This window comes from Mobula hypostoma, chromosome 15 (genome assembly GCF_963921235.1).
Source record: "Mobula hypostoma chromosome 15, sMobHyp1.1, whole genome shotgun sequence".
Classification (NCBI taxonomy): domain Eukaryota; kingdom Metazoa; phylum Chordata; class Chondrichthyes; order Myliobatiformes; family Myliobatidae; genus Mobula; species Mobula hypostoma.
In genome coordinates, this window is record NC_086111.1 from 74522164 (window position 1) to 74540946 (window position 18783).

At 52.9% G+C, this 18783-nt stretch overlaps 1 protein-coding gene across 1 annotated transcript in view; it reads right to left on the reverse strand.

Annotated features, from left to right (window-relative positions):
• Nucleotides 1-2627: 2627 nt before the first annotated feature.
• The window catches only part of aldh1l1 (aldehyde dehydrogenase 1 family, member L1), a 71265-nt gene continuing 55109 nt past the window's right edge, over nt 2628-18783 (reverse strand). Inside the window, exons 17-23 of the mRNA XM_063068276.1 lie at nt 15557-15650; nt 14336-14435; nt 9438-9536; nt 8091-8256; nt 7139-7244; nt 5368-5567; nt 2628-3119 (exon numbers count right to left, since the gene is read on the reverse strand). Coding sequence (XP_062924346.1) covers nt 3064-3119; nt 5368-5567; nt 7139-7244; nt 8091-8256; nt 9438-9536; nt 14336-14435; nt 15557-15650 — 821 coding nt within the window. The 3' untranslated portion in view covers nt 2628-3063. The remainder of the gene's footprint in view (nt 3120-5367; nt 5568-7138; nt 7245-8090; nt 8257-9437; nt 9537-14335; nt 14436-15556; nt 15651-18783) is intronic.

The window sequence follows — 18783 nt, forward strand, 5'->3', positions numbered from 1 at the left end:
AGTGTGACCCTCCCTCAGTACCACCCCTCCACAGTGTGACCCTCCCTCAGTACCGCCCCTCCCACAGTGTGACCCTCCCTCGGTACCACCCCTCCACAGTGTGACCCTCCCTCGGTACCGCCCCTCCCACAGTGTGACCCTCCCTCGGTACCACCCCTCCCACAGTGTGACCCTCCATCAGTACCGCCCCTCCCACAGTGTGACCCTCCCTCAGTACCGCCCCTCCCACAGTGTGACCCTCCCTCAGAGAAGGAAAGGAACAGGTGATGTGATTTTTGGAGCTTGGTGGAAAGCAGGTCTGGGTATTTAGGCAACACACATCAAAGTTGCTGGTGAACGCAGCAGACCAGGCAGCATCTCTAGGAAGAGGTACAGTCAACGTTTCAGGCCGAGACCCTTCGTTGTTGTTTGCTGGGTATTTAGGGTGAAGTTGGAGTTCATTAGAAGTTTGAGGAGATTTGAGATTTGGTATGTCACCACATTCTGTCGCAAATATTTTGTTCACATCACTGTTTGGTGTGGAGGCTCCAATGCACAGGATCAGGAAAAGCTGCAGAAAGTTGTAAACTTAACCAGCTCCCCTTGTGTTCCCGCCTCCCCAGCATGGAGGGTACCTTCAAAAGTCAATGCCTCAAAAAGGCGACATCTGCCATGAAGGACCCCCATCACCCAGGATGTGTCCCCTTCTCATCGCTACCATCAGGAGCAGGTACAGGAGCCTGAAGACACACACTCAATGATTCAGGAACAGCTTCTTCCCCTCTGCCATCTGATTCCTAAATGGACACTGAGCCCATGAAAACTACCTCACTATTTTCCTTCTCTTTTTGCACTACCTATATAATCTGATTTTTATATATATACTTACTGTAATTTATAGTTTTTATTATTATGCCTTACAATGTACTGCTGTCACAAAGCAACAAATTTCACGATGTATGCCAACGATGTCAAACCTGTTTCTGATTCTGATTCTAAAGGTGTGGGACATTGTCCAGCGTGCAGAGATTGTGAGCTGCCCTCGGGTTCAGGAAGAGTTGCTGTTAAAACTGACTGAACTTTCCAGAGGTGGAGTGTGGTTGCTGTGGTCTGCAGAGACTTCAGTAAAGACCATGACAAGAGAATTGGAGAATTGGCCATACGTGTTGGAGGCCTTTTGGAATGTGGAGGTTGTGCTGGTAATTATTTGTCACAGGTACATCGAAACATCCAGACAGATGGTGAAATGTACCAGTTGATTAATCCACCGAGGATGCTGAGGGCAGCCCACAGATGTCAGCACGATCTTGGCACTAACGTTGCATTGCCACAAATTAATAACTCTAGCCGTGCAGTCGTTGGAGTGTGGGAGGAAACCAGAGCACCCGGAGGAAACCCAGCAGTCACGCTGAGGCTCCTTGCAGACAGTGGCAGGAACTGAGCCCGGATCGCGGTGCTGTGAATCGTTATGTGAGCTGCTACATTACTGAGGGTGGTGGATGGTAGACGGGTTACTGTGACATCAGGGCTAGCTCAAGGCTTGGTGCTGGGTGGTATGGCTAGTTAGTTCATGGGTGACATGAAGGAGGGTGATGCTGAGAGTGAGGGTGGGGGACGTGATACACTACAGGGAAATCATGATCAGATGGTAAAAATGTTAAAGATGATTGGAGTAAAGTATGGGGGATGTCAGAAAGTGGTGGGTGTGTGGAACGTCCTGCCAGGGGTGGTGGGAGACGGTAGAACCATTAAGAAGCTCTTAGGTCGGAACGTAGATGACAGAAAAATAGAGGCTATGTGGGATTAGACTGATCATAGAGTTGATAGTTTCATGATTAATAATGGTATCAAAGGTTAGAGCGAGAAGGCAGGAGAATGGGGTTAATTGTAGGTTAATTAATCATTGTAAATTCTCCTGTGATTAAGTTAGGGTGGTGTGTCTCGGTGGGACGGCGGGGGGGGGGTGGGGGGGTCTGTTCCATTCTGGGTGGTGAGGCTCGGTGGGACGGGTCTGTTCCACTCTGGATGGTGAGGCTTGATGGGACGGGTGGTGGGGAGTTATTTCCACTCTGGGTGGTGTGTCTCGGTGGGGTGGGGGGGGGTTTATTTCCACTCTGGGTGGTGAGGATCAGTGGGACGGGGGGCCTGTTCTGCTCTGTGTCTCTAAATAATATAAATGCTAATAAATCAGCCATGATGGAATGGTAGGGCAAATCTGATGGACCAAATGGCCTGGTGCTGCTTCTATGTCTTATGGCTTTATTGTCCATGGAGCTTAGAAAAGTAGAGGGCTGTGCAGTACGGAAATTCCCGGCAGTTGCTAGAGTAGGTTACGTGGTCGGCACAACATTGTGGGCCGAAGGGCCTGTAATAATGATGATGATAATGATACATTTACTTTGAACTTTGAAGAGGTGATACTCCTTTCCAATGACAAAATGGAAATAATTTATGTATAAAAGTTAAATCACTGGATTGGGCCGCTCAGAAATCTGATGGTGGAGGGGAAGATCCTGTTCCTGAATCGCTGAGTGTGTGCCTTCAGACTCCTGTCCCTCCTCCCTGATGGTAGCAATGAGAAGAGGGCACGTCCTGGGTGATGGGTTCCTTAACGATGGAATTAACTCATGAACACAACATAGTTATTCCTTTTATATTTATGTTTTTATTTTTAATTTACAGTAGCTTTATGTCTATGCACTGTACTGCTGTCGTAACATCCCGATTTGACTTCTCAGTTTGATTTTGATTCTCATTCTAATTTTGATTTCCTTTCTGATTTCGATTTCAATTCCGATTCCCATTCCAATTCCAATTTCTTGTCCCATTCCCATTCCCAATCCAATTCATTTGAACCACCACATTATGTAGACCGACTCCTTTCAAGAGTGATTCACGTACCCCACCCCTCGCCGCTCTGTGCTCGGGTGGCTGGTGTATCACTGGGAGTCAGTGTGTGTGTGTGTGTGTGTGTGTGTGTTTGTAAAGCTGGGTCAGTCCTGAATTATTGACAAAGTTCCATCTGATTATTGGTTCCGAGTGCAGACGTGCGGAGCTACTGAGAGCCGCTGGACTTTCCTCCCGTTAATATTCAATGGTCACTGCTTTGGTCCTCAGGTATTCGTTCAAAGCCTCTCGCCCTGTGGATTGAGACAGCGAGATTTACTGTGGAGCAAACTGGCAGATTATAACCTTTTATCTGAACCCTCTTCCTTTGACAGATTATATTAGATTAGATGTATTTGTCACGTGTACATCGAAACAGACAGTAAAATGAGTTGTTTGCATTAACAACCAACACAACTGAAGGATGTGCTGGGGGCAGCCCACAAGTGTTGCCCCGCACTCCAGCACAACACAGCATGGCCACGGTGTTCAGCAGAACAACACAGAGCCAATATACAACCAACAACGAACGGCAAAGCAAAAAAAAAACGACAGCAAGACAATCCCCTTCCCTCTCACACACACAGGGCAGGCCATGTCCGGCTGATGGATTTTCAGACAATCCTTTTCCCTCTCACACACACAGGGCAGGCCGTCTCCAGGATTCTCTCTGTGGACTGAAGGCGGATGAGAGGTGACTTGATAGAGGTGTACACAATGAAAGGGGCAGAGACAGAGTGGACTGCCAGAGACTTTTCCCGGGGTGGAAGTGACTAAAGGCTGATTTATATTTGTGTGTACTAGCCTACGCAAGTGGGCTACGCCGTTGTGAGCATTTATACTTGTGCGTTGGTGTGTCTGCGTTGCTCTGCAATTCACCGCCAAAACATTAGTTGGCGGTGGGGTTTCTATGCCACTGTGTTGAAACTCAACATGAAGAAACTCAAACTTCAAACAATGGCGACTGAAACTGAAGGGGGGTGAATTTTCTGTGCTTGTCCGGCCACTGAGAGACATGGACAATGAAACGCATTTCAAATATTTTCGGATGTCAGCAGGTAGATTTAATGATTTGGTTCATCATCTCCAACCATTTATTTTGCATCAGTGTATGCACAGTATACTCAGAGACTGGCAATCACCACTCGAGTTTTAGCTTCAGGTGGAAGTCACCAGGCTGTAGCAGCTAGCTACAAACTGGCATCAAGCACAGGGTCCTCCATAATTTCGGAGGTCTGTAAAGCTTTATGGAAAGCATTGCAGCCAGAGTTCCTTCCCTGCCCTTCAGTCACCCAATGGGAAGCTATTGCAGCGTAGGAGGAAATGTGACGCTACCAAGCGGACCAATCACAGTTGCTGCGGTCTGCGTCGTCACGACACGTAGTTACATTTTTGGGGAGGTGCGCATCAGGCAACGGCATAGGGTATAGCGTAGGGTACGGTGTAGGGTATGCGGGTACGCCATACCTACAGCGTCGATTTGACGCACGAGTATAAATTGGCCTTAACACCATGGGGCATAATTTTAAACTGCTTGAAGGAAAGTGTAGGGGGGTGTCAGAGAGTGGTGGGTGCGTGGAGTACCCTGTCGGGGCGGGTGGGGGGTGTTACAGACAGAAACATTAATGACATTTAAGAGTCTCTTAAACAGGCGCATGAAAAATGGAGGGTCATGTGGGAGGGAAGGGTTGGGTTGATCCGAGAGTGGGTTGAAATGTTGGTGCAACATTGCGGGCCGAAGGGCCTGTACTCTATTGTAATGTTATGTGTTACGACCACAAGACATAGGAGCAGAATTAGGCCATTCAGCCCATCGAGTCTGCCCCACCATTCAATCATGGCTGAATTTTTCCCCTCTTAACCCCATTTTCCTGCCTTCTCCCCGTAACCATTGATGTAATCAAGAACCTATCAACTCTACCTTAAGTATACCCAGCGACTTGGCCTCCACAGCTGACTATAGTAAAGAATTCCATAGATTCACCACCCTCTGGCTAAAGAAATTCCTCCCTATCCCTGTCCTGAAGGATGGCCCTCTATTCTGAAGCTGTGCCCTCTGGTCCTAGACTCCCCCACTATAGGAAACATCCTCTCCACATCCACTCTATCTGTGTCCTCTGGTCCTCAACTCCCCCACCACAAGAAACATCCTCTCCACATCCACTCTATCAGTGTCCTCTGGTCCTCAACTCCCCCACCACAGGAAACATCCTCTCCACATCCACTCTATCAGTGTCCTCTGGTCCTCGATTCCCCCACCACAGGAAACATCCTCTCCACATCCACTCTATCAGTGTCCTCTGGTCCTCGATTCCCCCACCATGGAAACGTCTTCTCCACATCCACTCTATCTGTGTCCTCTGGTCCTAGACTCCCCCACTGTAGGAATCATCCTCTCCAGACCCACTCTATTCGGGCTGACGTTTTGAGAAGGCGCTAAGTAAATGCACGAGGTGCTGCTTCTTTCTTCTGGACTGGTGCTACTCCCAGTCTCTATCTTACCCAGATCCTTGCCAAACCCAGACTGCTTGAAGCCCCCGAAAGGTGCTGCCACGTCTGTCTTGTTGTACGTGTTGATGAAGACCGTGCCGGCCTGGAGCTTCTCGCTGACGTACAGAGCCTTGCTCAGGTCACGGGTGAACACGCCTGACGCTAGACCAAACTCTGTGTCGTTGGCTCGTTTCAAAACTGCGTCGAGATCCCTGCAGAAAACAAGACAACGTTGTCACAGGTGAGAGCCAGCCGTACGGCAGACCTCGTTGGCATCTGTCTTCCACAACCCCCCTCTGCACTCAGAGTATCGAGGGTTGACTATACTCACCATGGACATGTACATCGATAGGAACTTGTGGTTTAAAGTGTTCACAGTGAGGGGGGCAATAGATTAGAGGGTGGGGGGGGTATTGGTGGGCATCGGTGTTTGCACACCAGGTTGTTTTGCAACCCGTCAATATTTGTCAAATTCTTTGGTCACGTTCCAAATCAATGCAAACTTCTTCTGTCGAGACAACTATTGGGGTGCTCTTTGTGATAGGAAAGATGGGGTGGCATCTCTACCAAAGGAGGTGTGAGGTGCTCCTTCCCTCCGCTAACCTGTAGGTCACCCTTGGGCGAGGTGTAGCACCTGCTTAGCCCCTGATCAGGGTCATATGAAGCCGTGGGATCAGGTGGTGGATGGTCGTATGAGAAGCCGGTAAATATCACAGGTCCTGGTTATGCAACCACTGACGCCAGGCGGACAATCTCTGAAGAGTATTGATTATGGCTGAGGTCACCTGTCTTGTAAAGACACTGCCCAGAAGAAGGCAATGGCAAACCACTTCTGTAGAAAGATTTCCCAAGAACAATCATGGTCATGGAAGGACCATGAACGCCCATGTCATGCGATATGGCACCTAATGATGATGTCATGCGACATGGCACATAACGATGACGTCATGCGACATGGCACATAACGATGACGTCATGCGACATGGCACATAACGATGATGTCATGCGACATGGCACATAACGATGACGTCATGCGACATGGCACATAACGATGATATCATGCGACAGCGTGCATGATGATGTCATGCGACATGGCACATAACGATGATATCATGCGACAGCGCGCACTGATGATGATATGAGGAACGATGGAAGGAGATTTTGCTGGGACTGGAGAGACGGCGTTGTAGAGAGAGTCTGAGCAAGTAGCAACGTTATTCACTGGAGCTTGAGAGGTGATCTTGCAGAGATCTATAAAATCATGAAGGGCAGAGAGAGGGTGAATGTGTACAGTCTTTTTCCCAGAGCTGTGGAATCAAGATCAGACTGTGGGGTTTTAAGGTGAGAGGGGGAAGATTGAAAAGAAAGCTGAGGGGAGACGTTGTCGTCAAGAGTGTTGGTGGGTCTATCTGCCAGAGGACGTGGCTGAGGCAGGTACATTAACAACATTTAAAAGACAGGTACACAGATGGGAAAAGTTTAGAGGGATATGGACTAAACACAGGCAAATAGGCCTGGCTAGGATGGGTGGAAGGGCGTGTTTTCACACTGTATGACCTGGTGTTCCACTTTCGGTTGGCGCCTCACTCACCATCCGTACACGGGTGCCGTAGAGTTCCAGCCTTCCGGCTGAGGTCCCTCACTGACCTGCACATGAACTCAAGGCAACGGCTCTGGCTGAAGTTGTCCCGTAGCCATGTTATGAGGGGCAGAGATCAGCTCTCATCTCCGCTGCTCGCTGACAGAGGCTCAGGTCTTCAGGTGAAGGGACAGAACGACCTACCCATCAGCAAACTTGGAGATGATCATGATGGGCCCGAAGGATTCCTCCCTGGCAATGAACATGTGGTCCTGCACATCTGTGAAGACGGTGGGTTCAAAGAAAAATCCTACAAAGGGAGAAGTAATCAGTCAACCAGGTCATTAAATGGATCGGGAAGTGTGGAGGGAGAGTCACTGTGTCTGACCCTGGGAGTGTGTGATAGGACGGTGTGGAGGGAGTTTCACTCTGTCTGACCCCGGGAGTGTGTGATGGGACGGTGTGGAGGGAGCTTCACTCTGTGACTGACCCCAAGAGTGTGTGATGGGATGGTGTGGAGGGAGCTTCACTCTGTGTCTGACCCCGGGAGTGTGTGATGGGACGGTGTGGAGGGAGTTTCACTCTGTGTCTGACCCCGGGAGTGTGTGATGGGACGGTGTGGAGGGAGTTTCACTCTGTGTCTGACCCCGGGAGTGTGTGACGGGACGGTGTGGAGGGAGTTTCACTCTGTGTCTGACCGCAGGATTAGTTTTGTTTGTCACATGTACATCGAAACACACAGTGAAATGTGTGGTTTTGTGTCAATGATCAACGCAGTCCGAGGATGTGCTGGGGTCAGCCTGCACGTGTCATCATGTTCCCAGCAGCAACACTAACCCATGCCCACGAACCCTAACCCATGCGTCTTTGGACTTTGGGAGGAAACCAGAGCACCCGGAGGAAACCCAGATGGTCACGGGGAGAACCTACAAATTCTTTACAGACAGCAGTAGCAATTACACCTGGGGTGTTGATACCGTAAACTGTAACACTACCTCCTCACTATTGGTTACCCTCCTTCGTGTGGGTGTGAACGCTTTATGTGTACAACAGGGAGTAAACATGGTTGTCTGTTAGAGGGACTGGGTCTTGTTCTATCACGGGTCATGCGGACATACACAGTGTCTACAGATTTACACAGCACCCGCGGACTTACCGGGCCTGGGGACTTGCTTGCCCCCACAGACCAGCCGAGCTCCCTCCTTCACTCCTACAGCACAGTACTCAATCAGCTTGTCCAGGTGAGCTCTGTGGTTCTGAGGGCCATGGTCAGTGGACCGATCCAGAGGATCACCAATCTTCATCTTCTTCACCTCCTCCACCTGTGGGCAACAACCAGCTGCATTTACGTAGCTACCAGAGGGAGCTGTTTGGCATTGGGTCTGACCTCTGACCCTGCTGATCAACAACCTCACACCAAGTTCTTGTATTCGGTTAACCTCTCAACTGGCCAGTGGCCTTTCCCATCTTGGGAGAGAGGGAGGGGTTGAGGACAGACGGGAGAGGACGTGAGGAGAGAGGAGAGAGGGGGTGAGGGGAGAGGGGCAGAGGAGAGAAGGGGTGAAGGGAGAGGGGGTGAGGGGAGAGGAGGGATGAGAGGGGGCTGAGGGGAGAGGAGAGAGAGAGGGGGCAGAGGAGAGAAGAGGTGAAGGGAGGGGGAGAGGGGAGTGGGGTGAGCGGAGAGGAGGGAGGAGAGGGGGCTGAGGGGAGAGGAGAGAGGGGAGGGGGAGAGGGGTGAGGAGAGAGGGGTGAGGAGAGAGGGGTGAGGAGAGAGGGGTGAGGAGAGAGGGGGTGAGGAGAGGGGGTGAGGAGAGAGGGGGTGAGGGGAGCAGAGAGAAGAGGTGAAGGGAGAGGGGAGAGGGGAGTGGGGTGAGCGGAGAGGAGGGAGGAGAGGGGGCTGAGGGGAGAGGAGAGAGGGGAGGGGGAGAGGGGTGAGGAGAGAGGGGTGAGGAGAGAGGGGTGAGGAGAGAGGGGGTGAGGAGAGAGGGGTGAGGAGAGAGGGGTGAGGAGAGAGGGGGTGAGGAGAGAGGGGTGAGGAGAGAGGGGTGAGGAGAGAGGGGGTGAGGAGAGAGGGGGTGAGGAGAGAGGGGGTGAGGGGGGCAGAGAGAAGAGGTGAAGGGAGAGGGGAGAGGGGAGAGTGTTGAGCGGAGAGGAGGGAGGAGGGGCTGAGGGGAGAGGAGAGAGGGGGTGAGGGGGAGAGGGGAGGGGGAGGGGTGAGGGGAGGGGAGAGAGGGGGTGAGGGGGAGAGGGGAGAGGAGGGAGGAGAGGGGGTGAGGGATGAGGGGTTGAGGAAGGAGGGGAGATTAGGCAGTACCACCCCTCCCACAGTGTGACCCTCCCTCACCACTGGACTATCACACTGTGATCCCCTCTCTCATTATTTCATCTCTGGATGGGGCAGAGAGGGCCACTGGGTGATCTGCTGAGGGGTCCCCTCTTACCCCGACCGTGTGAGGAAGCAGGGCAGTGTTCGAACGCGGTCACAGCGCATTGTGGGACTCACCACTTTGTTTAGGAACCGGTCGTGGATGGACTCTTCCACAAACAGTCGTCCTGCAGCTATACAGTTCTCTCCCTTGTTAAAAAACACAGCCCCCATTCCCTGGGAAGACAAGCAAGGGTTAACAGAGTTATCACTGTGGTGCCAGACAGCCAGGTTCAATGCCGATCCCCGGCACTGTCTGCGTGAAGTTTCAACACCACTGCACTATTCCTTCTTTGGCAATATTTATTCAGATTCAGATTCAAACCCACAGTAAACTTTGTCACGGTGTTATCAACCAAAGCACCCTAACCATGCGACGGGGCCTCGCGATCTGCACCCAGCGTAACACATCCATTGATTAACTTGTAATAATCACATTATTTTGTAATTGGCAGTAATTGAACATTCTTGTACTGCACACTGCAGCCGCAAAACTACAAAGTTCAAAGTAAAATTTATTATCAGAGAACACACATGTCACCACAATTCTGAGATTCTTTTTCTGTGGGAATACTTAGCAAATCTATAGAATGGTAACTGTAAACAGGATCAATGGACAACACATGTGTCAATGCAGATAATAAATAAATAGCAATAAATAACAAGCATGAAATAACAAGATAAAAGAGTCCTTAAATGAGAGTAGTTATCCCCTTTTGTTCAAGAGCCTGATGGTTGAGGGGTAGTAACTGTTCCTGAACCTGGTGGTCGAGTCCTGAAGCTCCTGTACCTTCTACCTGATGCCAACAGTGAGAGACGAGAATGGCCTGGGTGGTGAGGATCTTTGATAATGGAAGCTGCTCTTCCATGGCAACGTTTCATGTAGATGTGCTCAATGGTTGGGAGGGTTTAATCTGTGATGTTCTGGGCCAAATCCACTACCTTTTATAGGATCTTGCACTCAAAGGCATTGGGGTCCCCATACCAGGCCGTAACGCAGCCAGTCAGCACGCTTTCCACTAAGTTCACTAAGGTTTTTGATGACGTGCCAAATGTCTGCAGGCTCTTTGCAATTATATTTACATGACGGGTTCAGGGCAGGTTCTCTGAGACAGTGACATCCAGGAATTTAAAGTTACTGACATTTCACATCATTCAAGTCGCTGATAATAAGCGTCCAATACAAAACACTGGAGGGACGCGACAGGTCAGGCAGCGTCTATGGAGCAGGAATAAACAGTCGACATTCCGGGCCAAGACCCTTCTTCAGAATCGGAAAGGGAAGGGGGAAGATGTCAAATTAAAAAGGTACAGGGAGGGGAAGGAGGCTGGCTGGCAGGTGATAGGTGAGACCAGGTGGGTGGGAAAGGTCAAGGGCTGGAGAAGAAGGAATCTGACAGGAGAGGAGAATGGACCGTAGGAGAAAGGGAAGAGGAGGGGACCCAGGTGGAGTTGATAGGTAGGTGAGGATAAGAGAAGGGATGAGGTAAGTAACAGAGGAACTCAGCAAGTCAAAGTTTAAAGTCAATTTATTATCAAAGTACATATATAAGGCCACATACAACCCTGCAGGCATACACAGTAAATCCAATACCCATGATAGAATCAATGAAAGACTGCACCCAAACGGGGCAGACAAGCAGAGTGCCAGAGACAACAAACTGTGCAAATATAAAATAATAACAATAAATAAATTAGCAAAAAATATTGAGAACATGAGACGAAGAGTCCTTGGAAGTGACTCCATAGGTTGTGGGAACAGTTTAGTGATGGGGCAAGTGAAGTTGATGAAGTTATTCCCCTCTGGTTCAAGAGCCTGAGGGTTGAGGGGCAATAACTGTTCCTGAACCTGGTGGTGTGAGTCCTGAGGCTCCTGTACCTTCTCCCTGATGGCAGCGGCAGGAAGAGAGCGTGTATGGTGGGGGTCTCTGATGATGGATGCTGCTTTCCTGCGACGGTTCGTGTCAATGTGCTGACTGGTTGGAGGCGATAAGCAGTTGATGCCCTTCATCAGGAGTAGCAAGGAAGGGCCAAATCCTGAGAAAGAAGCTATCACCTGCCTCCCACCCCCCCCCCACCTGATCTCAGCTATCACCCGCTAACTTGTGCCCCTCCACTGCCCGGTCCTCCAGAATTCAACTGTTTATTCCTCTCCAGAGATGCTGCCTGACCTGCAGACTTCCTGTGGCATTGTGTGTGTGCGCTCACCTTGCCCTCACACTTGGCCGGAATCAACTCTGTCTGCCATTTCTCTGCCCAGTCTGTTACTGATCTGCCTGCTGTGAAAACCCTGTCATCGACCCCTGTGGGAGGGGGTATTGGTAACTACACTAGTGACGAAGGCGAGTCCACTGCCCCAGTCACAGAGCTCCCCCTGGGTGAGGTGGAACACAGAATTTACCCCCAAACTGTGACCCAGCAGGGTCCAGCAGAAGTGAAGGCAGTGGAGTGGGGGGAGATCCTGGATCCCTTGGACAGGGGAGAGGGCAGGCTGGCAGGTGATCGGTGATCATGAGGGGAGTGGGGAGGAAGCAGTTGGATGGGGAGGGGGGAAATAAAGTGAGAAGCTGGGAGATGATAGGTGGAAAAGTTAAAGTGTTGAAGGAGGGATCTGAAGGAGAGGAGAGTGGACCATGGGAGGAAGGGAAGGAGGAGGGGAACCAGGGGTAGGTGATAGGGAGGTGAGGATAAGAGAAGGGATGAGAGGGGAATTAGAATGGGGAATGGAAATAGAGAAAAGGGGGAGGGGAGCAATTGCTGGAAGTTGGAATGTACATGTTTATTTTTGTTTAGAAATTCCTTGAAATTTGTCGAGATATATTTTCCACATTAACTCAGTTTACTTGGCAGCTTAACACCAATTCATGATCGATGATTTACCGACCTGACCAATCACTTACAAGGCCAACCAATGATTAGCTAACCTAGTTAATATTTAACTACCCTGACCAATGATCTACACTGTATTACCACAATAAACACAAGGTCACCTTGGATTGGTGTGTGGTAATGTTTCCCTCACAATCCCATCTTCCTACAACATTCCCCACACTTCTGCAGGGTCTGATGAAGGGTCTCAGTCCGAAACGTCAACTGTTTATTCCCTTCCGCAGATGCTGCCTGACCTGCTGGGTTCCTCCAACCTTTTGTACGTGTTACTCTGGATTTCCAGCATCTGCAGAATCTCCGGTGATAGTGTGGGATGAAGAATTGGAGGGAATCCTCAATCACCACCTCCACCCCATTCTGATACTATTTAAGGACCTCCTATCTTGGGGGGGGGGGGTTGGTATTTATTATCTCTTACTGATTATTTCTGAGAAAGCTCTGTTGTGACCAATTTGAAGTTGGTCCCATGAACTTTACCTGTTGCTACCTCTCGAATTCCTATACGGAGAGGGCCACAGCTCATCCCTCCCACACATCAAGACCTTGACAACACACAAAGACCCCAGAGAACCAGCAATCGCCAGCAAACAGACAGACCATTCAGCCCAGTGTTCCCACTGCTAGTCCCAGGCCATTCAGCCCATCATTCCCACTGCTAGTCCCAGGCCATTCAGCCCATTGTTCCCACTACTAGTCCCAGATGCTTGAGTTCGGTCCATAACCCTTGAAGCCTTTCTCTTCCATGTACCTATTCAAATGCCTCTTCAGCATTGCCGTAGTGACCACTTCCTCTGGCGGCTCATTCCAGATACTCACTACCCTGTGTGTAACCAGGACGTGGCCTCTTCTCACTGCTACCATCAGGGAGGAGGTACAGGAGCGTACAGACACACTCAGTGTTTCAGGAACAGCTTCTTCCCCTTCACCATCAGATTTCTGAACAGTCCTTGAACCCACAACACTACCTCACTAATTTTCTTTCTTCTGTTTTTGCTCTGTTCTTGCACTATTTATTTAATTAATATATATATATTATATTTGATGTGGTTGCCATGGTAGCGTAGCCGTCAGCACGGTTATTACAGCTCCAGGCATTCCGAGGCCCCCGTTCAATACTGGAGGGAGTCTCTGTACGTCCTCCCTGTGGAATGCGAGGGTTTTCCCCGGGTACCCTGGTATCCTCCCACAGTCCGAAGACCTACCGGGTGGGTGAATTGTCCTGTGATTAGCTCAGGGTTAATCGGGTTTGATCATAGATATTTCTTTATGTAACTCATAGATTTCATTATTATGCATTGCAACGTGCTGCTGTCATAGAACAACAAATTTCATAACGTATCCTGGTGATATGAAACCTGATTCTGAATCTCTCAGGTGTCTTTTAAATCTCCCCACCTTACTGAGATGCACGTTATAACGAGCTGATTAAATCCCCCCCAGCCCCGACTGTGATGAATGATATAACAAGCTGGTTAAACCCCCCCCCACCCCAAATTACTGTGATTCAGCCCACTGGGTCTGCTCTGCCATTCCATCATGGCTGATTAATTATCCCTCTCAACCCCATTCTCCTGCCTTCTCCCTGTAACCTCTGACACCCTGGCTAATTCTGTACCTACTAATCTCTGCTTTAAAGACACCTCACGACTTGGCCTCCACGTCCAAATGCTCTGTGTTTTGGGCGGAGATTTTGACTGTTTATTTCCTCTCCGTAGATGCTGCCTGACCTGCAGAGTTCCTGTGTGTCTGTGTGTGTGTGTGTGTGTGCGTGCTCACCTTGCCCTCACACTTGGCCGGAATCAACTCTGTCTGCCATTTCTCTGCCCAGTCTGTTACTGATCTGCCTGCTGTGAATCCCCTGCCATCGACCCCTGTGGGAGGGGGTATTGGTAACTACACCAGTGACGAAGGAGAGTCCACTGCCCCAGTCACAGAACTCCCCCTGGGTGAGGTGGAACACAGAATTTACCCCCAACTGTGACCTAGCAGGAGTGAAATGGGGGTGGGGGGTGTTCCGGGAACCTCCACTCCTCACCCCCACCCCCCGATCAGATAGAGGCCTGGGCAGCAGGTTGTAAGACCCTTACCGTCCGCACCGCCTTGTCCAGGTCACAGTCGCTGAAGATCAACAGTGGGGATTTGCCCCCCAGCTCCAGGGACACCTTCTTCACGTTGCTCACCGCACAGCTGCAGGGGAGGGGGTCACTGTCACCCACGGCTAAACTTCAACACACCCTCCACCTCAACTCCCTGACCACCCCTTCAACCTCCGACAGCCCAAGCCCCCACAACTCAGCACCCCTCTGGTCTTCACTTCCCCAGTTCTGACCCCGGTGCTGCCGGTGGGAGGGAGGCAGAGAGGGGGGTGGTAGGGATGGAGAGGGAGGGAGGGAGGGTGGTGGTAGGGATGGAGGTGGGAGGAGCGAGGGTGGGCGAGTGGGAAGGCGTGACTATCCCATCCTGGGTTGGGGGTTGTATTGGAAGCGGACAAGCACTGAATGCACTGAAGGAGATGGGACCCATTGGGGGCGGATGGGGCTCGTTGGAGGATGTTGAGGCCCGTTGGAGGGGGATGGGGCCCGTTGGAGGATGTTGAGGCCCGTTGGAGGGGGATGGGGCCCGTTGGAGGATGTTGAGGCCCGTTGGAGGGGGATGGGGCCCGTTGGAGGGGGATGGGGCCCATTGGAGGGGGATGGGGCCCATTGGAGGGGGATGGGGCCCGTTGGAGGGTGTTGAGGCCTGTTGGAGGGAGATGGGGCCTGTTGGAGGGGGATGGGGCCCGTTGGAGGGGGATGGGGCCAATTGGAGGGGGATGGGGCCCATTGGAGGGGGATGGGGCCCATTGGAGGGGGTGGGGCCCATTGGAGGGGGTTGGGGCCCATTGGAGGGGGTTAAGGCCAAAGCAGTGGGGACTGGGGCCACCGCACACAGGAACCTGAGGCAGCAGCCAGACCCGTAAGCCAGGGGAAGTGGGGTTGCATTTGGGGAGGGCAGGGATCTAATGCACAGGGAACAATGGGTAGTGGCACGAGGGGAGAGGCAGGCCGAGATGAGGGGCCAGAGGGTGTGAGGTTGTGGGGCTTGTTGTGGCAATTGGCTGAGCAGAGTTGGAGACAAAGGGCAAGATGAAGCAGGATGAGGGGTGAGGGGCTGGGGAAGGGACAGAGGGAACCAGCCGCATACCCGTCCCATAACCCGACCAGTAATCCACACCCGAACCTCGACGTCGCACGCAGCAATCAGTTCCTGAGGCGAAACGATGTCCTGCTGGATCCCAGGAAACCCCCGCAGACCGGGACTCCTCTCACCTCTTCATGATCTGTTTGCCCACCGGGGTCGACCCTGTGAACCCCAGCTTGCGTACGTCGGGGTGCTCTGAGATTCTCTGACCAATCAGCGAGCCTGTGGGAGGGGAACAGGGACTCAGAGACCAATCACAGCCTGTCTCCCTCCACCAATCACCTCACACCCTCTCCACAGAGAACCTACACACCCACCCACACACCCACCCACACACCCACCCACCCACCTACACACTCACCTACACACCCACCCACACACCCACCTACACTCCCACCCACACACCCACACACCCACACACCCACCCATCCACCCACCTACACACCCACCAACCCATTCACCTACACACCCACCTATGCACCCACCTACACACCCACCCACACACCCACCCACACACACACCCATCCACCCACACACCCACCTACACACCCACCCACCCACCCACACACACACCCATCCACCTACACACCCACCTACACACCCACCCACACACACACCCATCCACCTACACACCCACCCACACACCCACCCACCCACCTACACACCCACCCACCCACACACCCACACACCCACCCACACACCTACACATCCCCCCACACACCCATCCACCCACACACCCACACACTCACCTACACACCCACCCACCCACACACCCACCTACACACCCACCCACACACACACTCACCCACCTACACACCCACCCACCCACACACCCACACACTCACCTACACACCCACCCACACACCCACCCACACACCCATCCACCCACCCACCCACACACTCACCTACACACCCACCCACACACCCACACACCCACACACTCACCTACACACCCACACACCTACACACCCACCCACACACTCACCTACACAACCACCTACACACCCACCCACCCACCTACACACCCACCCACACACCCACACGCTCACCCACACACCCACCCATCCACCCACACACCCACACACTCACCTACACACCCACCCACCCACACACCCACCTACACACCCACCCACACACCCACCTACACACCCACCCACACACCCACACACTCACCTACACACCCATCCACCCACCCACCCACACACTCACCTACACACCCACCCACACACTCACCTACACAACCACCTACACACCCACCCACCTACACACCCACCCACACACCCACACCCTCACCCACACACCCACCCATCCACCCACACACCCACACACTCACCTACACACCCACCCACCCACACACCCACCTACACACCCACCCACACACCCACCTACACACCCACCCACACGCTCACCCACACACCCACCCATCCACCCACACACCCACACACTCACCTACACACCCACCCACCCACACACCCACCTACACACCCACCCACACACCCACCCACACACCCACACGCTCACCCACACACCCACCCATCCACCCACACACCCACACACTCACCTACACACCCACCCACCCACACACCCACCTACACACCCACCCACACACCCACCTACACAACCACCCACCTACACACTCACCTACACACCCATCCACCCACCCACCCACACACTCACCTACACACCCACCCACCCACACACCCACCCACCCACCTACACATCCACCTACACACTCACCTACACACCCACCCACCCACACCCACCTACACACCCACAAACCCACCTACACACCCACACACTCACCTACACACCCACCCACCCACACACCCACACACCCACCCATCCACCCACCTACACACCCACCCACACATTCACCTACACACCCACCCACCCACACCCACCTACACACCCACCCACACACCCACCCACACACACACACTTACACACCCACCCACACACACCCACCCACCCACTCACCTACACACCCACCCACCCACACACCCACACACTCACCTACACACCCACCCACACACACCCACCCACCCACTCACCTACACACCCACCCACTCACCTACACACCCACCCACCCACACACCCACACACTCACCTACACACCCACCCACCCACACACACCCACCTACACACCCACCCACACACACATACCCACCTACACACCCACCCACACACACACCCACACACTCACCTACACACCCACCCACACACACCCACCCACCCACTCACCTACACACCCACCCACACACACACACCCACCCACCCACACACACCCACCTACACACCCACCCACACACACACACCCACCCACACACCCACCCACCCACTCACCTACACACCCACCCACCCACTCACCTACACACCCACCCACCCACACACCCACACACTCACCTACACACCAACCCACCCACACACACCCACCTACACACCCACCCACACACACACACACCCACCTACACACCCACCCACCCACACACCCACACACTCACCTACACACCCACCCACACACACCCACCCACCCACTCACCTACACACCCACCCACCCACTCACCTACACACCCACCCACACACACACACACACACTCACCTACACACCCACCCACCCACACACACCCACCTACACACCCACCCACACACACACACCCACCTAAACACCCACCCACACACACCCACCTACACACCCACACACCCACACATCCACCCACCTACACATCCACCTACACACCCACCCACACACACCCACCCACACACCCACACACCCACCTACACACACACCCATACACCCACACACTCACCTACACACACACCCACCCACACACCCACCCATCCACCCACCTACACACCCACCCACCTACACACCCACCCACACAAACACCCACCCACACACACCCACCCACACACTCACCTACACACCCACCCACCCACCCACACCCACCTACACACCCACCCACACACCCACACACCCACCCACACACTCACCCACACACACCCACTTACACACCCACACACCCACCTACACACCCACCCACACACACCCACCCACCCACACACCCACACACTCAACTACACACCCACAAACCCACACCCACCCACCTACACACCCACCCACACACACACACCCATCTACACACCCACCCACCCACCCACCTATACACCCACCCACACACACCTACACACCCACACACCCACCCACCCACACACCCACACACTCACCTACACACCCACCCACCCACACACACCCTCACATCCACCCACCTACACACCCACCCACACACACCCACCCACACACACACACCCACAATGAACCTACAGACCCACGCACACACACCCACCCAAAACCCAC